The 23,452-nt window shown below is 39.1% G+C and overlaps 1 protein-coding gene across 2 annotated transcripts; it reads right to left on the minus strand.

The window, feature by feature from the left end:
• Window positions 1–7,504: 7,504 nt before the first annotated feature.
• On the minus strand, window positions 7,505–22,993 carry LOC140232721 (uncharacterized). 2 transcript variants are annotated; one of them, XM_072312838.1, is made up of 7 exons: window positions 22,853–22,993; window positions 20,870–20,946; window positions 19,901–19,982; window positions 18,522–19,017; window positions 14,339–15,028; window positions 10,363–10,419; window positions 7,505–8,332 (listed from the first exon to the last, which is right to left on the minus strand). In XM_072312838.1, the coding sequence occupies exons 1-7, from the start codon at window positions 22,919–22,921 to the stop codon at window positions 7,995–7,997; spliced, it is 1,809 nt and encodes a 602-aa protein (XP_072168939.1). In that variant the 5' UTR covers window positions 22,922–22,993; the 3' UTR covers window positions 7,505–7,994. The 2 variants fall into 2 exon arrangements, with proteins under 2 accessions (XP_072168939.1, XP_072168940.1); XM_072312839.1 differs by lacking the exon at window positions 10,363–10,419.
• Window positions 22,994–23,452: the final 459 nt, after the last annotated feature.

A 23,452-nucleotide genomic window follows, 5' to 3' on the forward strand; every position in this document is an offset into this window, starting at 1 on the left:
AACCAAACAAACCAAATTTATGCCTGAAAGTACACAGATAAGCAAAACAAACACACACACACATCTGAGGCACAAACTGAACGAGCAGACACTTCCAGTGAACATGCAACCTGCAAAGGTGTACAATATCATTTGCATAAACTATTTTCATAATTAAAAAGAACATAAGTCTTTCCGGCCATTACTTTCAATAATCTCTGCATTTTATTGTGTTCTTTCACAATATGTACATATCAGCAGGCTTGAACTGACAATACTGAAGTGTCCAGCCACACAAACTCTGGAGTAACACCCTTGTCATACAAAAACAATTTTTTTTTCTTTTCAGTCTTCCAAATCTGGTTTTCTTGATGCAAAATATGAACAATGGGGTGAGAGCAAGAGGAGAGCATTATTGTACACTGCACATACATTATACACACATTAGTTCGCTGCCACATGTTTATCATTCACACGAGTAATACTTGTATGATCCACAAATGATTTAAAACAAAACAACAGCATACAAACAGCTGATACAAACGGGAAGGCAACACATGTTAAAAGCATCTGTTGTGTTGCCACGACGATGACAGTGTACAATTGTACGTGTCAATAATACAATAAAACATTGTATTATATACCAAGAACTTTGAGAGTTTTCCTATTCCACATTTGTGTGTGTGTGTGTGTGTGTGTGTTAGTCCTGACACTTGTATACAAATGACATACATTATGTCTTCAACAATAAAAATGTGAACCCTCGGTGATATGCTACAAGTTAACAACCTGTATTCAGAAATGAAGACAATAATATGGCTGGTGATACACACTGCTGAGATCATGTAAACTTCTCCTGAATATGCAACGTACATTGTACATAAAAATGTTTATTTTATGAGTCATAACACTGCAGGAACCATATGGGCAATTCCACGGTTAGTAACGTTACATTTGAACAAATCTAGATATTTGTTTTTACCACTAAATTACCATTTATTCATTTCAAGTCAAAATTATGTCAAAACATGTTCATCCTTCCCAGGTTTATGATACAGAAAAGAATGAACACAATCCAAGAAATATTAGAATTGCTATAGCAACTTAAAGGGCTGGTTAGTAACGTTACGAAAAAAGGACATGACAAAAAAATCAATGTCTTGTAACAAAAAGTGTGCAAAAATTCAAGTTAATTCAAACAAAGTGTTGCATTAATTTCAATTATTGCATCATGACAAATGTTCATGCAAATCTTTTTAGCAGTTCGACCGATAATTTTTAGCTAGACCCCCAAAAGCATGGTTAGTAACGTTACGGTTAGTAACGTTACATTTGTCCGGAGTAATTCCGCAGGTCATTTCACCCTTTTGTAATTGAGAAAATGTCACATGACTTCTGGAGTATTTAAATGTATTCATCTTTTACCCTTTAGCAAAACTTTGAGGAAAAAATTTCAAAGGAACCCACTGTAATTTGCATTTAAGTGAATTTCAGCGTCCCCAGTCCCACATGTACATTTTAAATGATGGTTTTAGATCTCACAAAATCAATGAATACGAAAAATAAAATCTACTGAATTTGAAAGACCCTAATGATTGGCGAACATCCATAGCATTAGTTGATACCTAGATTAAAGGGTAAGATAAAGATGCACATTTCTTTTATCCATGTCATGTCCACCTAACTGCGGAATTGCCCATATAATCATCCGATAATTCTCGGTATCGCCAATACCTAGGTGCCGTGCGCAGAGCAGCCTTTTAGATGCATTATGGGATAGCTAAGGGGACAAACCTGCCCCGCTTTTGGCTTTATTCAGGGGTAGTTTTTGTTGAAGATTTCTTCACTTTCCATCATGTGACCAGCACACTGAAGCCTTGCAGTAGTGAAACATGACTATAGTGACCGCAAAACAATAAAATTTAGAAACTTTCAACTCTTTTAAGCTGAATTATAGCCAAGATAAAAAGGGGTGACAATGGAAAAGCAGACAACTCCATTGAATCATATGGGAACTGCCACTCGTGCAAGAAAACTGGAAGTGAACAATGGTACCGAGGAATCCCACAGTGCATCTGTGACAGGGCTCTTCAGCATGTGTGGAAATTTTCTGTGCACTGGCGATACCGAGAATTGCAAACAATGTTTTATTGAAATGACCTCAGATCATTCTCAAGGCATTGTGCTCTCTGCCCCCTCCACTACTCGGTATGTAAAAAAGAGCATAGCAAAAACAATCTGTCTTTATCCAAGTATGTATACCACAAAATGAGCCAAAATGTTGTCCAATGTTGTCAAAATGTTGTCCAAACATGTTTTGCCCTGCTGCAGCATTACCTCAGCTGTTCCACCCCAAATCAAGAATTGTATTTCACTCATACTTCTGTATGGGTGAATAAAACACATTTTGCATAGATTTGTTTCTTATCCCCCTCCAAATTTAGTTGCCCGTATCAGCACTGAAGAATATTCATTCCACATTTGTTTTTCATCCCCCGCCAAATTTTGTTGCCTATGTCAGCACTGAAGAATATTCATTCGGCAGAGTGAGCAGTGGAACATTACGCCCCCTATCCACCCGAGCACACTTATTTCTTTCTTCCAGAGATGGCAGCAACACAGTATGTGCTAAATTGTAACTTGATTTCAGGTTACATTGCAAACGAGTGCTGCTAAACTTTCACCCCAAATGTTGTAAAGCACCTAAACTGCAAGGTCAAATACGAGTACACACAAATGATGCAACCACTGGTAGCATGTACACCCACTGCAGGAGAGACAAGTTTTTGAGGCGTGATCAGACTCAAAAGCTCAAAATATCAACACATCAATAATCTAATCAGTATAAAGAAAATTAGGAAAATTTACTCCAAAAGAGGAAGCTGTTGCAAATCCATGGAAATCTTAACAAAATTTGACCCGAAACAGTCGAGTCGAGACTATCTGATCCTCAAAACAACATCAAACATGGTGCCCTGTGTGTCTCTTTAGAGACAACCATCACAATAACATTCCTATTTCACCTCTGGAATGTCATTCCTCATTATATATATATATATATTTATTTATTTTCATTTTATCTATTTTCTGGGGGGGGGGATTAGTTTTACTTTTCGTACATTTGTGGAAAGGTATTGGCTTTGTAAGTTTTGGAAGATGTGTGGTAACGTAATGTCTTGAGGATTCAGTAAATACATTTAGAGCAGAGTCACTGTGTTTCTTTCCACAAAATGTAAATACTGGTGACAGTAAATTAAAAAAAGGACATAAAATGATGAATAAAACACACAACTTGCTGACATTTAAGAAAGTTGGAGAGTGAATATGAGATGCCAAGTGGGGCACTGCTCCAGTAAAATGATTCAAAATGTCCTCAGCATGTTTAATCCTCTGAGCGCTTTGAGTGCCGATTCATGACACAGAAAACCCACTGCATCGCACACACTGGTGCAAAGTCCCTGACACAGAGAGGGTTAGGCGTGTACTTGTTCCAGCACACACAAAACTTTGACAGATTACAATACTTCAGCATACACAAAGATGTGTAAACACCATTCAGCCATTAAACAAACAATCAAAAACTTCTGACATATTAGAAGATCACCACAGAGTAAATTGTCAAATTTAGAAACTATCTGTCACCCGCTGCCCCCTACAACTTTCTGAAACAATGTAAAAGCAAAATGTATAGGGAAGAGATTACAATAGCTGATCCTATTCCTACTCTAAAACATTCAGAACTCTTTTGAGTGATTATGCCATCTGTAAATCAAAGAGTTGCAATCACACAGGAGGCACTTCTCACAATCTGAAATTAAACACGAATACTGATGCTTTTGAGTTGCTCACAAATAGAAACCAATTACATGTATAACATGGAAAACTTCGCTTCTATTAACACTATAGACACTATGTACAATACATACTTGATGGAACTCGGAACCAGCAAAGTAGACTCAATTTACACATAAAACTTTGTGAAACAAATGAAACAAAGCAAAGATATAGCATGAAAAATCAAATACAAATAAAAAAAAAATATCACTGGAGATCTGCAATCTCTCCATACTATGACCAGAGTCACATATTGTGCTGCTCTTGTCTGGAATCAAATGCTGCTAAAAACAGCTTGCAAATTTAGCTTCTATTTCATAGTGATATTAACAAAGACATGGAACATTCATGTGGAGGTGACTTTCAGACAAAAACAACATAAATTCTACAAATTCTGCCAGTCAAACAATTAAAACTGATATTTTGGTTATTGATTTTAAAAAAAAAAAAATTATGGCTTACATCAGTAACCCCACATACCCACATAGGCGTAAGCATACAACCAGAGTACAACATACTTCCAAAACTCCACTACCAAAAATATATTTACACACGATACATAATACATATACTACAACTGTACACACTTGTAGTTAGTGTAGAAAAACAGACAAACAAATCAAAACCTAGATAATGAGCAAACTCACATACAATCAAATCTTCTTTGCTGTTTATCCCAAGATTTCAAATGAGCACTTCCCTCCAAAGCACCAGGTTTTTTTTTTTTTTTTTTTGGGGGGGGGGGGGGGGGGATCTTATACACAATGACACATCCACACATTCTGAGTACAAGTCATTGGGATATGACATCCATCCCGCCCCCCCCCCCCCCCCTCCTGGACCTTGTAAACAGTCATGCAGTATTCTCAGGGCTGAGAAGCCATTTTTTTTTTTCTTTTTGGGTGCAGAAGCAGGATTTTTCACCATTCCTTCAATAGACGTGTCGTAATACAATTTTGAAAAAAAGTGTTTTCCATGAAACCCGCAGAATATTTTGGCAAAAACCGTACAATTACTGAAAAAAAAAAAAACAAACGGAAATGAAACGACCAGAAATCATTCACTTCATCACGGAAGACAACTGCCACCCCATTCTTGTGACGCACTTATTTATCCACATGCAGCTCAAAACTATACAGCCATACATATCAGTTGCTCCTTCTCTCTTCATTCTATTTTGTTTTTCATTGCCTTCTACCATTTTCCTGATTGCTTTAACTGTTTGTGTGTAAGTTTATATTTCATTTGTCCCTTTTGTTCATCAACATAAGAACGTTCTTATCAAAGTTGCTTGTTGCTGGATTCATGTCAATCACTGCTCAAATTGCTCCTGTCCAAATTGGCACCACAGCCAGACTAGAATGAACAAACAAACATACAAATAAACAAACAAACAAACAAACTTCTCCAAACACACCCGAGCGACTACGGAGCCAACGGAGAAAGATGGCAAACCACTGTCAGGTTCATTCATGTTGTCACTCGCATACAATTGTACACAATGGATGCCCTCCTCATGCAAAGGTCAAGAGGGATACATAATACAACATATTAGTTCACATAAAATATGCACACAACTTGTATAAATACATATATATAGCCTGTCATCACTAATCTGCACGATACACTCAGTCGTAATGTAATCACGTCTAACATAAGAAAACACATTGCATCATTTCAGTCTCGGTCAGTCACTATCACCTATTGAGAACACTTGTATTCATTTCACGGTCTCATACAAGGCATTGGGCATGAACAATTTGTTGAAACAGAACCTAGGGCCTATAATGCATTATGACCACAAAATGTGCTACAGAATAGATAGATGCATCTCCAAGGTAGGATTCACCCCTTTTATGCAGCCTAATTTTAAGAGTTCATAGGCCCACCTCTAGAAAGCCCCTTCTTTTTTTTTCGCAAATAAATCACAGATGGTCCTGAATCATGAATAAATAAATGTATGCCTGGGTGTATGCCAAACTGACTAAAAACTTTGCCTATGAGTAGCATTAATACTTCATAATCTGCAGAATGTACATAGATCTATCAAACAACTCACCTCGCTGCACATTCCTAACAACTCCTTTATGCCAAAGTGCAGTTATTGGCTATTCGATTTGAACTATAAAATAGATGTCTCTATGAGTCCAGCTTGTTCTACAACTACAAAAGTTGGGTGACATATTCTCTTAATGTCATTTTTCTTCAAAATTGTGACAGTGGCCAAAGAAATCAAAACTGTATCACTTAAAATCAATCTTGACTGCCTACCATTTCTTAAAATCTTTTCAAAGATTTTGGGTCCCTTCCACACTACCTCCCCCGATATAATTCATCACAACTCCTGCTAAATTTTAGTGTGCATGTTCCTATTTCTAAACATGGACTGAGTTGACGATTTGCCTGGCAAGTTTAAAACAAAAAAATCATGTGGAAAACTTGAATACCACAGAGCATTTTCCAACAAAACGCTAAACTTCTGAATAGTCAAGACATCACTGAAAACACAATATTTGAACATAGCAATTCCATAGCAGCCTCAATTAACCTGAGAGGCCGCTTTGATTAGGACACACAATTTCTGTATCCAGCATGGACTAGGCAATAGGTGATGGTACACAGATAGGACATTTTCTGCAGATTCACAGTGCACCATGGAATACACACATAGTTAGCATACATCAATACCAAATCTGACGTTGAATATGACTACTTCATTCAAAACAAACCACAATGAAAAAGCACAAACATCTTTACAACAGCGGGATAACCAAGAAATTGATACATTACGTTTAGGTAAACTGTACACTTGATACACTTCAGCTGACAGAATGCAACATTCCTTACATCATATCTAAATCCTCTGCAACACACACGTACATATATACAAATGGAGCACACAAACTGATTAAGTTGGAGGAATGTATAATTGATTACCACAATACATACATATTTACACATACAGAGATCTGCAGAGGGTGATAGATCTTTGGTGAGAAATTTACAGTGCAAAGAAGCCAAAACATGAGATCAATTTATAATAGAAACTTCCAAGACAAATTAGGCATGCTATAAGAGTAGCTCCGCATCACTGAGCTTCATTACATCACAGTATTACATGATGTCACTGATGAAATACGCATCGATTGGAAAGAAGGAAAATATTTGCAACATTAGTCATACTCGCTTTATGACTCTGCTCAGATTATTTTTTATCCAATTGATTTAAAATTTTGTCATCTTTCTCTTGGAGAGAGTCTTGGAGAGAAAATGTTCACACTTTGTGATGAAAATTACAGATGAATCAAGCCTGAGTCTTTCTTTAGTTTTTTTTTTTTTTTTTTAATTTTGCACAAAACAAATGAATTTCTATGCAAACAGAGTTGTGTTCAAATGATTCAGACTGCTAATTTTTGAGGTCACCAGGAAAGATAATCTATTCACAGTCATATTAATCACAACGTTTTGTACATATATGACCAATGTCACAAATACTGCTGGTCTCTTACTTCGATTTTGCTAAGTTCATTTGGAAAAGCAAAAAAGAGTGAAAATTCTTTCTGAGGTAATTTCTCCTTTTGTATGGAGTGGGAACCCAAGGCATAATAACTCCACACGAGGACGTTTACCGGGAATGGGAAGCGAATCATAGTCAGAATGCATACATAGCAAGATGCTGCAAATTATTTAGATTGTGTAGCGCCGATGCATTGATATATTGTGCATGTGATACGTATCACAAGTTGGACAAACAGCTGTCCTTATTCAGACATTGCTGTGGACACAAAATGAGTATCTATATTTCCTGACGAGAAATCAGACATGAAGGCGATTGAAAATGACGACTGCTTAGAGCAACTGGTTGATGTTCGCTCCTTATTCTCCCTACTGGCCATGGATCCAATCTTGTTTGGTATTGATCAATACTGTAAATCACATAGAGAAAGTGAAACTCATATTATTACAGAAATCCTCTTTTCTTTTCATTTTTTTTCAAATACAGAATGTGAACTTTGTAGATATCAGGCATGTTTCTGAGTCTGCTTCCTCCACTCCATTCCTCACAACAAGGTCGCCCGATTTCTTGAGCAAATGAGGGGGTGGGTAGTTCCCTGAAACCGAAATTTGCCTTCCACCAGTTTTGGTATTAAATGGAGTGTGCCCTCTCTGGTCTGTACCCCTCACTGCTGGTAGCCCCCGGGGTACTGTCCCTGATTGTAGCCCCCATAGGCTCCGCCGGCTCCCCCAGCCTGAGACTGTGGGGGTGGGGGGCCTGGCTGGCCACCCTGGTTGTACCCGTACCGGGCCTGGTGGGACGGGGGAGGGCCCTGACCCTGGCCGGGGTAGTTCCCGTAGCCCGCCTGCTGGGGACTGCCGTATTGACTCGTGGGCGGGGGCATGTTGTTCTGGGGAGGGTAGGGCTGTCGCTGGCCGTGGGGCATCTGGCCGTAGCCCCCCTGGGCAGGGTTGCCTGGGTACTGCTGGCCGTAGTTGGGCATCTGGTTATACATCGGCTGGCCTGGGAAGGAGCAGAAGGGGTAACTCCTAATAGTCAGTAAGCCCATAACAAAAGCCTTGGCAACACATTTCTAGTGAAAATATCTCAGGTACAGACATTTCCCAAATTACTGTGAGTACAGAATCTTTCACTTTTGAAATAATCTATTACACTTACTTCCTTTTCTTTTATAGCTCAAATGATTTCTCCATGATGAGTCAGAAGAGGTTTTGCTGGTAGTATCAAGTTCGTAAATTCTGCTCATGGCTCTGCACACCCATAACATAGTTTTTAAACACAGCTGATACCAAATTATGAAGGCCACTCGTGATATTACAATAATAGAATAGCATACTTGTCAGCACGTACACCATGGTAATATGAAGTAATGTCTTTCACTGCTGGTAGAGGTACACGTTTTTCATGTGCTAACCAACCTACAAATGTAACAATGTGTACGTTTCACACTCTATCGTAATTTCACTGTCATTTTGGAGAGAGGTACACAATCAACATGACTATATTTGAATTCTGCAATGGTCATTGATAACATCGTACTATTAATATTTATCATAGATATTTCACACACACATATTAGGCACACATAACCTCTGACCATGTTCTACTCTGATATCATATAAATTCCTATCAAAATAACTTTACCTGTCCTCATAATATCACTATCATTGCCAAGAAATGCACAATGTACGATAATTCTTTGTAAGAAGTATTAAATCCAACTTAATGGGAATTTCAACATTTAAACAATATCTACTTGAAATACTGAAACTTTCTAAAATTGTGATCATTTTTTAAAACTTTCAAGTGCCTGCAAGATTGGAATATGACGGTTTTATTTCCTGTCTTCATTTGGGCAGCATAGCTGCAGTCCCTGTAATCCTTTCGCACTTATCATCATCACCATCACCTCAATAATTATTTTTTTAGGACTAAAATCATCTACTGAGAAATGAAATCATGAAAAATGTTGCAAATTTGTAAACATGGATGTTGAAAGTAAATAACTATCATTTTGTAACTGTGGTTTGGAATAAAATGTGAGTAAAAAAAAAACAAACCAACAACCCACAAACAAACCCTAAAACAAAACTAACAAGTAGGATAATCAGACAAAGTGGAAATAATCAAAAGAAACAACATTTGGTGCTTGCAGAGTAGTTTTGCAGCAGTAAATGTTGGATTACTGAAAAAGGTGATCAACTCTTGAGCACTGGTAAGAAATTTGATAAAGATATCGACGGACAGATAGACCTACATTCAAAATAACTGCAGAAAATAAATTCATCAGATGGCAAATTGAAATGTACCTGTCTGAACAATATCATCCTAGAACTGATTAGGGCAATGCTGAAATACATTGAAATCCCCATTTTTCATTCCTGAAAGACAGTTAACCATCAAATGTTCAAAATACAAAAAAAGAAAAAAGAAAAAAGAAAATGGATGAATAAACATATCCTAACAAATACTACTGATGAGAAAATGTAAGCAGAGGAAAATGAAAATCCTGTATCTATGCTTCAATGGTTTCTTCATGGTACACAGTTAGGACGGACATGAAATGTTTCGAAGAAAAAAGGAAAGTCCACTAAATGCATGATTCTACGTCAATGGGGAATTCCATGCAAACATTACTAGAGGTGGTTAATGGTTGTACACAGAAAATTGGTGTCATGATGATCGATGAAACTGTTTAGTAAATGGGATAAGAAAAAACAGGATACTAATCTACACAGGCAAATGGAACAGTGTGACATGAATTGTCTGTTGGCTGCGGTGGGTCTGTTCGGAATTCACTCTTCAGCAGAGCTCGCTCCCAATAATAATTTTCATAATTGTTTTTATTCATTTTTTAAAAATCCTTTTTTGTGACTGCAATCATAAGATTTTGTTCAGCATATAAAGGGCAGAGCTTGCATGGAATTGTCCAAATTGGTATTACAAAGTTAAGGCATTGCAAAACAAAAACAAAAAAAAAAGAGAAAAAAAATAAAAAATTTGAATGCTGAGAAAAGTTTTTGATTAATCACTCTGTATTCTGCCACTGCTCCTCGATTCTCCCTTGCGCTCTTTGGCTTTTGATGGTCCTGTGTGAAACAACATTACAAGATGGAACGTCTCGATTGAACACAGCATTCGGTCACTTATTGCAGTTCTCTAGACATTTAATAAGAGTGAAGGCATAACAAAAAAAAAAATAATAATAACTCACTTTCACAGCTTTCCATACATGGATCACATTCCAAGCCTTCTGAATTTAATTTACACTGGGTATAAAATGATGGTAGCATCTCCCTTTTCTCAATCCAATAGCTATAGCTATATCCAATATCTAATAGCTTTTATGTACTCAAACTGGCTTGGTTTTCTTTTTCTTTTCTTTTCTTTTCAAGTTTTGATAATCTGAGAAAGTACACGTAGCATCTGAAATGCATCACTGCATTCATCTGTTTGTGTACTTGAAATGGAGAAAAAGCAACAACGTACACTGTAATTATAGCATTTCAGCTTTCACAAGGTAAAATAGATTTCAACAATATCTTGTCATTAATGGTTATGGGAGTAGTAAAAAGGCATTGTCTGCAATATGAAATGGAACCATTTATGGCCAAAATGATACCAGTTGGGTTCAAACTTGTCTCTGGAATACACAAAAGGGTCCCAAAAACTGTAATTATGGTTCACTTTTTTATCTTTCAAGAAATCATTATAAATTTGGAGCCTGTCCTTTCAGAAAGTATTGTATCTGGGTATACTGATTGTTAACTCCAAATTTGTTTCATTACATAAGTCTGCCAACTACATTGATCTATGCGATAAAGGCAAACTGACAATTAATTCACAAGGGAAGTGCAGGGACATGTTATGCAGGGATGCCAACCTTGTAAACAGCACGTTGGTATTCTGAGGGCTGACAAGGCATTTTTTATCTATCTTTTGTGGAAAGACAGTATTTTTTACTCCTCCTGCTATAGACATGTGCAGTCATACAATTTGGGAAAAAACAGTATTTTCCATGAATCCCGCAGTATTTTTGGAAAAAAAAAATCACAGTACAAAATAAAGCAAAAGAGTAACAGTTGGCATCTCTGTGTCATGTTGAGTAATTCCATGCACTTTACTAAAAAGTTCGTAGAAACTCAACCATGGTATTTAGGTTTCTGCAGCTTAAGAACTATCTTTTATCATATTTGAGATACTTGTCTTAATAAAGAACCAGAGTTTACACATGGCAGAGTTGTATTTCTTTTGTGATCAACTGAAAAAAAAGTATGATGATGACATGGAAGTCACAGGAGAGACGGTTAACATAACTAAAGTGGCATGCATGCTTCTCCATTCATCTGCATTGATTTTGGTGTCTGCTTTATATCGTCCACTGACAGTACGCACATGATCTAACTCTCTTTGCTACATCAATTTGCTCCATTCCATGCAAGCACAACAAAGGCACAATGCAAGGTCACAGGCCAGACTGCATGTGAGTGGGGGGGGGGGGGGGGGTGGGTGGGGGTGGGAGGTGATGTTATGGAAGTCTTGCCGGCAGATGTTTGCAGAAGTCTGGCTTGTACGACTTGTTGGGGTGGGGGTGGGGAGAGGACAGCATCCACAAATCATTACACACATAGACAGGAAGACAAAGGCAAAAAGGGAGGATTTTAAATCATTTGTACTTGGCATTAGGCAGGGGCAGATAGGACTGTTCTCGCAAATACGGTGCAAATAAAGCTGGTGATTAACTTCAAGACCATCATTATCCACTCCATCTATATAGCTCTATCATTTTCATCCCCCTTTCACTATCACTGTCATATACTTTAAGCTGAAAGTAATTACTATCACTGCCATCTTTCTACCACTGAGGGAGGCTGTGAATCTTGACAATGTCGTGAGACCATCAATGCAGATAAAATGCTGCCCCCTCCCTTTTTATCATCTGGACAATGATGAAGCTTGAAGGAAAACACAATTGACAGATACAACGCAGCTGAAAAAAAAAAAATTCTTTTCACAAATGACAAGATGATTGGTCTCTGCCACGGATGGTTCAGACACACAAGAAAATAGCAGTTTGCTTGATGATTTCAAGAATTTTGCACGAAACATTTTGCCATGAGGACAAGGCCAAGTTTGATCAATCCTCAAAACAAGAAATGCCATGCACGTAACTATCAATTGAGATCCATAATATCCACCACAAAGAAGATTGCTCATATATTTTTCCTTCAAAGCAATGGAAGACTTAAGTTTGCTGACAGGACGTGACTTTCAAGTGTTTGTTTGAAGACTCTGATGGTAGAATTAATTGTCATCTAAAATCATGATGTACAGCGAGCGTCAAGTGTGACTGCACTGGAGAAAGAGTTGAAGTTTTCTAGCCTCAGGACTTGTGTGAGCTGCATGTACACACATTGCAATGTATTGTAGTTGCAGTCACAGAAATTTGAAACAGACAATACACCTACAGAACTTTTGACCAGTGAACAGAAAATAAAAAGTATCATTTACTGCTTGTTTTCATGCTGAGCAAAAAAAAAAAAAAAGAAAAAAAAACAGTGCTGGAAATGTTGATTGAGACAACTGTTTCCACTGAACGGAATGAAGACATTTCACACACAAGCAGCACACACAAATAAAATGTTTCACTAGATTTTTGTGCCCCCATATCTATTAAAAAGGCTGCAAGGGCTAATCTTACAATGGTCTGTCTTTTGCTTTTGTTTTCCTTTGAAAGACGGCACAGGCAGTAGCACCGCAACATCAAGACAAGGCGCAAGCAAAGACTGAATGAATGTCACACATCTCAGGTTATTGTTGTTGTTTTTTTTTGTTTTTTTTTTTTTTTTTGGGGGGGGGGGAGTTTCCAGACAATTGAGTGTTTTACAGCAATGAGTAGAAAAACAGATTGAGTTGTGCAAGTGAGAGGTGTACACACTGGTATTAGAGTGAGACGAAGAGTGAGATAAAGTGACATGTGATCTAAGGCTTCTTTTAGGGTAAGGTAGAGGAAGGGAGATGGGGTGGGGTGGGGGTTGCTTGTCATTAAAAACTTGTTTCATTAATTGCAACTGTATACATCTGTTGAAAAAACAACAATACATGCTGATCATTTCAACAACAGCTTCAATAAAAAACATATATCTGGATGTTGAACCGTCCAATGAAAATCTCGCGTAAACAAGCACTAAAGAAATATTCAGTTAGCAAAGCACTGTACTGAATATTACAACGCCTTGTGTTATTTCCTATGTATTCTCATTACAAATGGAATCCTTGTAACATACGCTAATGTACAGTGTACATTGTATGTATCATGGGCAGAGGGCAGTACACATTGTTTTCAGGATATGATGTAAAGTACTTTATTTCCATGAGAAGCTTCAACTCATTACCCAAGGTCTTTGCATTTATATAATTTGCAGATAGTTCGATTTTGTTTTGCCCAAGTTGCAACATTATCTTAAAGTGAACCTCTGAAATATATCACATGGGGGGGGGGGGGGGGGGCACATCTCTCTAATCACAAATTATGAGCCAAACTCTCAAGCAGAAACCACTTCGGGGTTTTTTTCCCAACATATTTCCATACATAATTTGGAAATCATTTTACACAGATTTTATAAGACTGCATTTTCATACAAATATGTATTCCCTTTCGTGTCCCTTTAGTGTTTGAAGGCATAGGAGACACCTATTGGTGGGCATTTACAATGTTATAGCTAATCAGACCCTTCTCTTTGTACTTTTCACTTAATTTATAATAACAATGACAGTCTTTTCTGTAGCGCATTTCCAGTAAGCTGATCAATGCACTTTACATCCAAATACAAAGTCAATGGGAAAATAAAAACTTTTTCAAATTATTTTTCAAATTTCCCATCATGTTGTAAACATTTCTACCAGATCCTTTCAATTGGGGCATGCAGTGCGTCAAAGCCATCAAAGGGTGCAGTAAGTGTCCTTTTACAGGCCACAGCAATCAGTGAAAAGTGCAATGAACCTTACCTTGTGATGGCTGCCTGTAGCCACCCATTGGCTGCTGGACACCCATCATCATTTGACCCCCTTGTCCCCCGCCGGGCCCCTGGGGCCCTCCCAGCATGCCTTGCTGCTGTGGGTGGGTTGGGTAGCGCTGCGGTGGCATACCGCCAGGATACTGGGGTGGTGACGGGCCCTGAGGTCCCCCTTGTTGCTGGGGTGGCTGGCCCATTGGGGAATGCTGAGGGGCCTGTTGCTGCTGTGGTGGTGCCTGCTGCTGCTGGCTGGGCATCCCCATAGAATGTGGTGGCCCCATGTTGGCCTGCTGGGGCTGGGGTGGGCCCATGTTCGCTGGCTGTGGTGGACCCATGTTGCTCTGCTGTTGTGGGTGTGGCTGCTGACTGGGTGGTCCCATGCTCTGTGGTGGGCCCATGTTTTGCTGCTGTGGTGGACCCATGTTGGAGGGCTGAGGAGGGCCCATGTTTCCTGGCTGTGGCGGGCCCATGCTGGGTTGGGGAGGGTGTTGTTGCTGTTGGCTCTGTGGTACCATGGGCTGTTGTGGATGTGGTGCCATGCTTGGATGTTGTTGTTGCGGCTGGTTGGGTGGTGCCATGGACTGTGGCGGGCCCATGCTTGTTTGCTGTGGCCCTGGAGGAGGAGCTTGCTGTTGTGGCTGGTTGGCTTGAGAATGTGGTGGACCTGGTGGCATCATGCCCCCTGCAATATGTCAATGAAAGGAAAAAAAAATAGAAAACATATAACATGGCCTGTCTTCCTGGTTTTTCTGTGTTTATCTTTTTTTGAATGGATTTAATTTATCAGTATAAATTATAAATACCGTCTCAAAATATTGGCACAGTCAAACCTGTCTATTGTGACCACCATATATAGCGGCCACCTGCTGTATGTGACCACTACACACAATTCCCCCCAAGAGAAAAGCCATGTTAGCGACCCTGTCTATAGCAGCCATCTGTCTACAATGGCCACTTTTTTCGTATCCCGTGGGTGCCTGCTATAGACAGGTTTGACCGTATTTCATTCTCATCCAAAGATTACATTTACATCAGATTTTGGGATTACTTCACTTCAATTTAATGTGATCGGAATCTATGCTTCATATTGCACAGTTTTCCCCAATATGAAAATGCATAATGTTAAAAACTGGACCATTACATCCCAACAGAAAAGGACAAAATGCTAAGTCTTGCATCATGCAAACACACAAAAGCAAAGGAAACTTTGATACTCTACAGAATGTGATATGCATGTTTTCTCTAGAACAGATTCTAACTGCAAATGGCATTAAATTATATGTCACTTTGAGATGTCAGAAGCTTGGAAATCTATTGAAAAATCTGGAATACCCAAGGCCTTCAAGGTGCATCAAATCTGCTAGCAAGATCTGCAAAACATAAGTCTACAATCCACTGATCAGCAAAGACACTCGTCAACAATACGTATTAAAATCTATGATGATCAAACATCAGCTTTCTTCATTGCTGTCTAAACCACTCCTTTCTTGTTCTTGCATTCTGTGAGATTTTGGTTTAATTTTTTCCCCCAACACTTACTGTAAAAGGGGAAATTTTCGCGCACTTTGCGCAACCAGAAACTAGTGCAAAAATAAAAGCAAGTGAATATTTTTGCTTGCCATATGTTTCAGTAGTTGCTGTCTAGATTCAGTGGAATTAAAAATGTGAAAAAATCATCTTTACCGGCTGAGGGCCAAAAATTACTCACACAAAAATATCCACTTTTACAGTACAAGGAAAAAACCACTCAAAATATGCAGTTGCAGCAAAATATATCAGTCGCTTACTAGAGGCACTAACATCACTGTGGAATGTCTTGTGGCCATTTTGCAAACTGGGGAGCAATGTTACAATAATAACTTAATGTTCAGGGTATCAATTCTACACAACAGAAATATGACTGCAATGTTCAAAAATGCGGTATACATAATTAACAAAAAACTTAACAAAAACAATGCAAAACCACTCATACGATTAGAGAATGCGACTGCTTTTCTGTATGTACACGATATTACACAATACCAATGACATGCAAACATCATTCACTTGTGTGTCAGCGCACACAGTGAACAAGCCACATGCAGGGAAACTCTACATGTCAAAAAAAATGTAAAACAAAGGAAGTGTCTTGGACCACACTATACACACTGGAACATTGACTGAAAATGTCCAAGCTGTTATAGCCAAAAACTCTGAAGACCATCTAGTTCAGCCTACGTTAATGTTGCTGCAAATAATGAATAAATATTCTATACACATAACATGCCACATTTTTTTTTTCATCATAGATATAAATGATTTAATATACACATACATTTTTTTTTCAACATAAGGGAACTGACATCACCATGATCACACACACACACAAAACAACAAACAAACAAACAAACAAAAATTGTACATGAGTTACAGCGCAGTATTGCAAAATTGTTCCGGCCAGGGATGTTGCGGTTGGTTTGCTCTTTGCTGATGTGCAGGAGATTGCATTTACACCAAGAATGGGATTGGGCAAGGGTACAGCCATGTACACAGGAAGCCGTCACGAGAAACTTGCATGATAAGCACTCACTATAAGCAATCAGACTGACACTCATAGCTTGCAATTTCTCCGAGACCTGAAATCAAGCTGAATCCCGGAATTACTGCATGATGACTGCACACATACACACAGAGGTATAGAAGGTACTTTGGGGAAAGAAAGAAGTCTTGATTGCATAAGGATGATTACATGATGGCTGTAAATAAAACAAAGGCACATATTAAAGCATGTTTGGGATGGGAAGGGGGGGGGGGTATCACTCACTATGAAGCACATCAAAGTCGCAGGGGCAGACAACCAAATGACAGACACAGATACGTGTGGCAGGGGTATAAAATGTGTCAAATTTACATACAAACACCAGTACTGTTATCCTTCTGAATGGTCACTTGTCTGAGTGTGTTTATTTAGAACATTATGAGTGCCTTGTGTATGCAGATAGAATTGGTATGTGGTAAGCAGCATGTGTGTTAATATTGGTTTGTGTTGACTGAATGGGGATTAGGTATGAGGTCATACGCCAGGAACTTGTAGATAGACTGACTGCAGCACAAAGTACCACGAACTTAAAAACTACCGTGCAACGAATCTACAGGATCTACATACCAAAAATCACCAATGAATGAATGCTCTACTAATAATAATTGCATTCCTTGGCCGGGAATTGCAGGAACAAGCAAAATTATAACGGAAAAAAAAAGGGGGAACAAATAAACATGAAACCCAAAGCAATATTAAATGGGGGACTATTCCAGAGAAGTTCATCTTTATGAGACAAAGCTAAAAAAAGAAGAAGAAACAACAACCATCCAACATGCCTTGACTCGATTGCTGCACAGAGTTGCTGCCACTGCTGCTGTTTCCATGGTAACCAGATAGAGACTGGGACCCGCCCCCCACTCCTCCGCCAGAGACTGATGTTGGGCCACCGTAGGTGGTGGTGGGGTTACTGCTACCACTGGCACTGTTACCAACACCACCACCTCCGCCACCACCACCACCACCATTGCTACTACCACTACCGCCTCCACCACTGTTGTTGGAGTGGTTGCCAGCATTACTGGTAATACCACCACCACTCCCACCCATGTGCTGAGAGGCAGGTGGCTGGTCACCACGTGAGCCTATTGGAAGAAATGATTAGTGATGCCACATTTAAATAACGCATATCTTTGGATCATCACAAAAAGAGATATTGTGTCTCTAATATATCAATCACATATCAAGGATTTTACAGGATAACCACATCTGTCCGCTGAAGTTGTCTACTGATGTGAAATCCTCGTCATGTTTTACATCAGATTACTTCTGCATCTGTTCACATCCTTTAACTTTGTTCCTTATTCTGGGAATAGCAGGTGTTAATTTTTATGTCTACATCAAGATTACATAAGGCCATTTCTTTAAGAATTGATATGAAAATATCTACATATGGATAAACTCAGCTGAAAGTGGAGACAGATCCAGTGAAAGTTTCCTAAAATCTTTTTTTTTTTCCATCTAATATTGATGTACACTTGGTTAACTGCTTGCAGGGTTAAACAGGATATTTACTCAATGAGGAGAATGTAATCATCCTAAGCATGGAGTTATCCATGCGGGATGTTGCAGTGATTGATACAAGTGCGCAGATTACCTGGCACTGAGGGGGCACTCATGTTGGATGAGGTGACAGGGGGCTGTTGCTGCTGTTGCTGTGGCTGCTGCTGCTGCTGCATTGGGGGTGGCATGGGCCCATTGGACATCTGCTGAGGGGGTGGGGTCTGCATCATGGTCCCGCCTTGCTGGGGCATGGAAGCGGGCGGGTGACTGGGTGCCTGGCTGCTGACAGGTGGGTGGGGCCCTGGAGAAGGCCCTGCTGCAGAGCTGGTCAATGGCGGGCCACCACTCATCCCCGCAGGCCCGCTAGGCATTCCGGCATTGGTGCCCCCACTTGTGCCACCGCTGCCACCGCCACCACCACTACTACCACTACCACCAACACCCCCAGCACCTGCCCCTGCCCCTCCACCTGCAGCTCCTGCTCCGCCCATAGGACCCGGCCCAGGGGGCATATTTGGATTTCCTCCCCCACCTCCTGGCATGGCATTTGGATATGGCTGGTTTGGAGGTACATTGCCTTGGTTGGGTGCCTGGATATGAAAAGTAAAACAAGGAAAAATAAGATTAACAGAGCGTTATGCTGCTTTCGGTAATTCATACAAGAGCGAGAGTGCTTTCATGACATCTCACTGTATAAAATCATGTAACTTTCTTTCATCACTTTAGCAAGACTGGAAGTCATCATAATCATAAAGAAACCTGCCAACTGTTGTTGTAAGAGTCAAAACAATTTCCCCCAGATGTTCCAGTCTGTATCTTTGCATTGCCTGAGATGAATGGTCTGCATTGGACGCAGCAAAGAGTTTAGCGTCAAATATTAAAAATGTATTCTTTGCCATTTCTTTAAAAGCTTGTGAAAAGGAGCAAGAATGGTTGAAAGACATGGCACACATGAAAATATCAAAATCACCAGATCTATATCTCTGCTCAAATAATAGTTGCATACAACATAGTACCACTGACAACCTCAATTTATGGACTGCATGGCATCAATGACTAGGAACAAGTTAAGCCAGAATTCTACACTCAGAATTCAAAAAAAAAAAAAAAAAAAAAAAATGTGCAATTTGCTGAATTTACAGTAGATTTAAAACAAAATCTGATGCATGAAAATTACACACAAACAAACACACAAACACACGCACAAGCAAACATCAGGGCCCCATTTCATAAAAAGTTGATATGATAACAACTCTTGCTGGAATGGTAGACCAATCTAATTGTCATGGTAATGACAAGAATGCAGCTTCCTGATTGGCTGTTGCTATGGGAAGTTGCCATTCCAGCAAGAGTTGACATCCTAACATCTTTTATGAAACCGGGCCCAGCAGTCTTAAGATCATTGATTGTCAGTTGGTGCATTGTCTCATACAAAATGCACTCTGCTAACAAGCCAATAACTGCCAAATTTACCGGAAGAAGCTGTTGCATGCCCTGGTTGGAGTCTGCTATGGTTGCCAGATACACCAAATTGCGATGCAAAATCTGCTGGTATCTGAAAAATAAAAATGGAATGTGGCATCATTTTGATATTGCTGTTACTGCCCTTATTGGGAAAGTATTTACATGTAGTTTGACAATTCTGGCAGCTATCATAAATTCTTTGATACTACTGCTTACATACTCCATGGCAGAAAAGGCACATGGTCTGAGAAACTGAAAAGCTGTTGCATAGTTATTACTAAAAATTTATTTAAGAGATTAACAGCTCTCAAGAAAAACATCTCCATTTATTGACTTTTCTAAAAGACATTAACTATTGTACATGGAGTTTAACACGAAATCTAGTATTTTACCTGATTCAACTCAGCAAATTAAGTCAAACTACAAGTAACTTTTCCAGTCAATCTTCAAATGGTACTGTTAAGATTTAACTTTGCTTTGTGAAACTAAACCCGTTATCTCTTCTTTGAATAGAGGCGCATTAAATTATTGCTTTCTGATGACATTTTCTTTTCTTTCTCTCTTTTCAGGTTCTGATTTTATCTTTGATAAGTATCACTTCCTTAAAGATAAATGAATGACCACTATTTCAATGGCATTTACTTTAAAAGTGAGCATCTGGATAAATGGTATATACTTTCAAGCAATTTCACAAGAATCTAAAACCAACTCTATACAATGAATGAGCATCATATGGAGAATTCACATGAGGACAAGCTGTTTGGTTTCTATCTTCTTTTCAAGGTCAACAATCTTTTTGTATTTACTGGCATTGCACTATTAAACTTCGAGCCAGAATATAAAGCATACATGCAAGAGCACATGTACAATGTATGTATCTCTCATGAAAATCAGAGGAAAATAATGCAATATGATTAAATGAATCAGGATTTTATTGCTTTATCATTGGACTGCAAGAGTTGGGTGTTTCATACTCACTGGGTAACTTCTGAAGCCCTTCCTTTGTTCTGATAGTCACATATTGTCTGGATCAATTGCTGATTTTCATCCAACAACTGAAAGTGAAAATGCATGACAGTTTAAAAGAGTCAGTGTGCCATAATGGTTGAGAATACAATCATACATTGAGCCATTTTGAACATAATGGAGAAAAAAAGTGTAATTTCAGCATTTAAATAACTGTGTGATTATAGCATAAACCTGACCTTTGACCTCATGACCCAAAACTTCCCAAGAGAATTATTGTCAGGCACTACATGTACATGCATATGTACACTGTATTTTTTCAACTTAAATAACATATCATATCTACAACAGTGTATGTTAAATATATCATTAAACTATTTTTATCTCAATGTTGATTTTGTTAAATACGCCATAGAATTTCACAAAATCCCAAATATTTCACTTAGATAACCAACCAGAATCCATCCAGCCCGGCCAGAATTCGGTTGAGTGCTATGCGCAATCAATGTCAATGCGCATTCAGAGGGTCACTGAAAATGCACTGCAGCACCTTGTTTGTGCAAGGTTGCATCAGGAATGTTGCATTGCCTGTGTTGGCTGAATTCTAGCAAGTTGGCACTTGCATTCAACCCCTGCCCTGTACATTTACATGTAGTCAAGTGCTGCATCGGCACAAATTAAAATAGGGAGATTTGTTTTTCATTTGTTTGTTTGTTTGTTTTTGCGGATAACATCACACTCTGTGCTTGTGACAAGCAAAAAAATCTCACAAAACCGAATGACTTTTTTTTTTTTTTTTTTTAAGCACTTTTCAGCAACGCCGATTCTTAACCCATTGAGGATGAGTCCCAAGTATACTTGGGCTTGTGTATATGGGAAACTTCTTATATGAGAAACTTCTCATGAAATATAAAAAAGCATGTACATGTAATTTTAAGAAGGATTCAACGTTTATTTGCTGAAAATTGGTTTTCAAATGGCCGAGATATCCAAAAAAGTGATAATAATACAAGGCAACAGGCCACAACTTTTATTACAGGGGATCTCTTTGTTTCACCTTGTTTTTGGATATCTCAGCCATTTCAAAAGCAATTTTCATCAGATAAACTTTTGATACCCCTTAGAATTGCATGCTCTTTGACATCTCATTGACATAGAGTGGTTTCTGAATATCTCACAAAACGTTAAAAGCTAAATCCTCACCTCAACCAGAACTGCACAGTCCCTTTAACACTACCACTAGACTTAATTCCTGCATGCTTTGGAAGAGCTGTGTTGATTGTGCATTATTGACGGCAACATTTGGGATTTTTTGATGGATTTGTGACTAAGGGACTTTCCTGAAATTCCAGTCGTTGACGACACGATAGTGCCAGTGGCCAGTGCCGTTATTATGTAACTACTTTGCAATACACAGCCCAGTCGCTGTATAAATACTGTAACGGTTATACTTGTAGCGACAGGGCTGTATACTGGAGCGGCCCACAACACGAGTCACAGAGCAAGCTCAGCGTGAATTTTACGGTCGCGTTGAGTTTTGATACTGCACCTGTCTGACACTTCGCACGGCGTCTGGTCTGGCTATTATTATGTGAATACCGAAATGATGTGTAGGGAGCCCTATCCTATGTCACTATGTGGGTGTGTTGGTGTGTGTAAACGTGTGTGACATGCTTAACTTGCCTTGTATCTGTGACTGTGTATTGCACGCGCTGTGACAATAAAACTTGCTGGCTTGTGATTTGTGATAAGTAACAAAATTCTAGCAGGTGGTTAGACATTCTAGTATGGAACTTAAGTAGACATCTACGCACTAATTCCATCCATGTATGGGCGCGGCGCGGCGAGCGTGCTCACGCTTATTCACTGACACTGCTCGCTGCATACTGCACTGCCCACATCACATTTATGATAAACACACACAAACATCGTTAACATCGCATGGGACTGCATACGCGACAAATACGGTGATGTCGAGACAAAAATGTGCCATACCTTTTGAATGCTCGCTTGGTCAGCAACAGACTTTCCCCTCTGCCGAGGAGGCATAAAAGCTAAAGACATTGCTGAACAAATGCTTCTGAAAACTGATCTCAGTATAAAGGTCAAGCTGAACACGGACGGCTGTGCGAAAATTTTCTTTGTCAACAACCTCAAAATCCAGGATGATGCGCCTGCGCGCTATGGTGGTGTTGAATTAGCCACAAAACAAGAGCAAAGGAAGCGCACTGCCTGCGCTTTACCCTCTTCAAATAAAAGCTAGGTCACGGGTCTTATCTCCACCGAGCTCCTTGATATTTCTCATAATACTTGAGTATAACCACTTCATTATTTTTTTTTTCTTTCAGATAACTGATTTGGGTTTTTTTTGAGGGGATTAAAAAGAACAATATTTTTAATTTTTTCTTTTACACTTGAAGCAAAAGCAAGCAATCCAGTTTTTCCGGCAAATTTAGATTGTTGTTAATACACTACTACTTCTTCCTTTTATTGGATTATGTACAAGGGCCTACTAAAATTTCTCAATATCAAGCAGTGCCATTACAGGGGCGGATCTAGGAATTATGTAAAGGGGGGGGGGGCGCCTTTACAAAA

Source organism: Diadema setosum, chromosome 9 (genome assembly GCF_964275005.1).
Source record: "Diadema setosum chromosome 9, eeDiaSeto1, whole genome shotgun sequence".
Classification (NCBI taxonomy): Eukaryota; Metazoa; Echinodermata; class Echinoidea; order Diadematoida; family Diadematidae; genus Diadema; species Diadema setosum.

Coding starts and splice junctions, on each gene's coding strand:
- LOC140232721 (XM_072312838.1), bottom strand. CDS start 22,921: ATGTCTTTAGCTTTTATGCCTCCTCGGCAGAGGGGAAAGTCTGTTGCT. Junction 20,947..22,852: donor ACCAAGCGAGCATTCAAAAG/GTATGGCACATT, acceptor TTTCACTTTCAG/TTGTTGGATGAAAATCAGCA. Junction 19,983..20,869: donor AGGGCTTCAGAAGTTACCCA/GTGAGTATGAAA, acceptor TTTATTTTTCAG/ATACCAGCAGATTTTGCATC.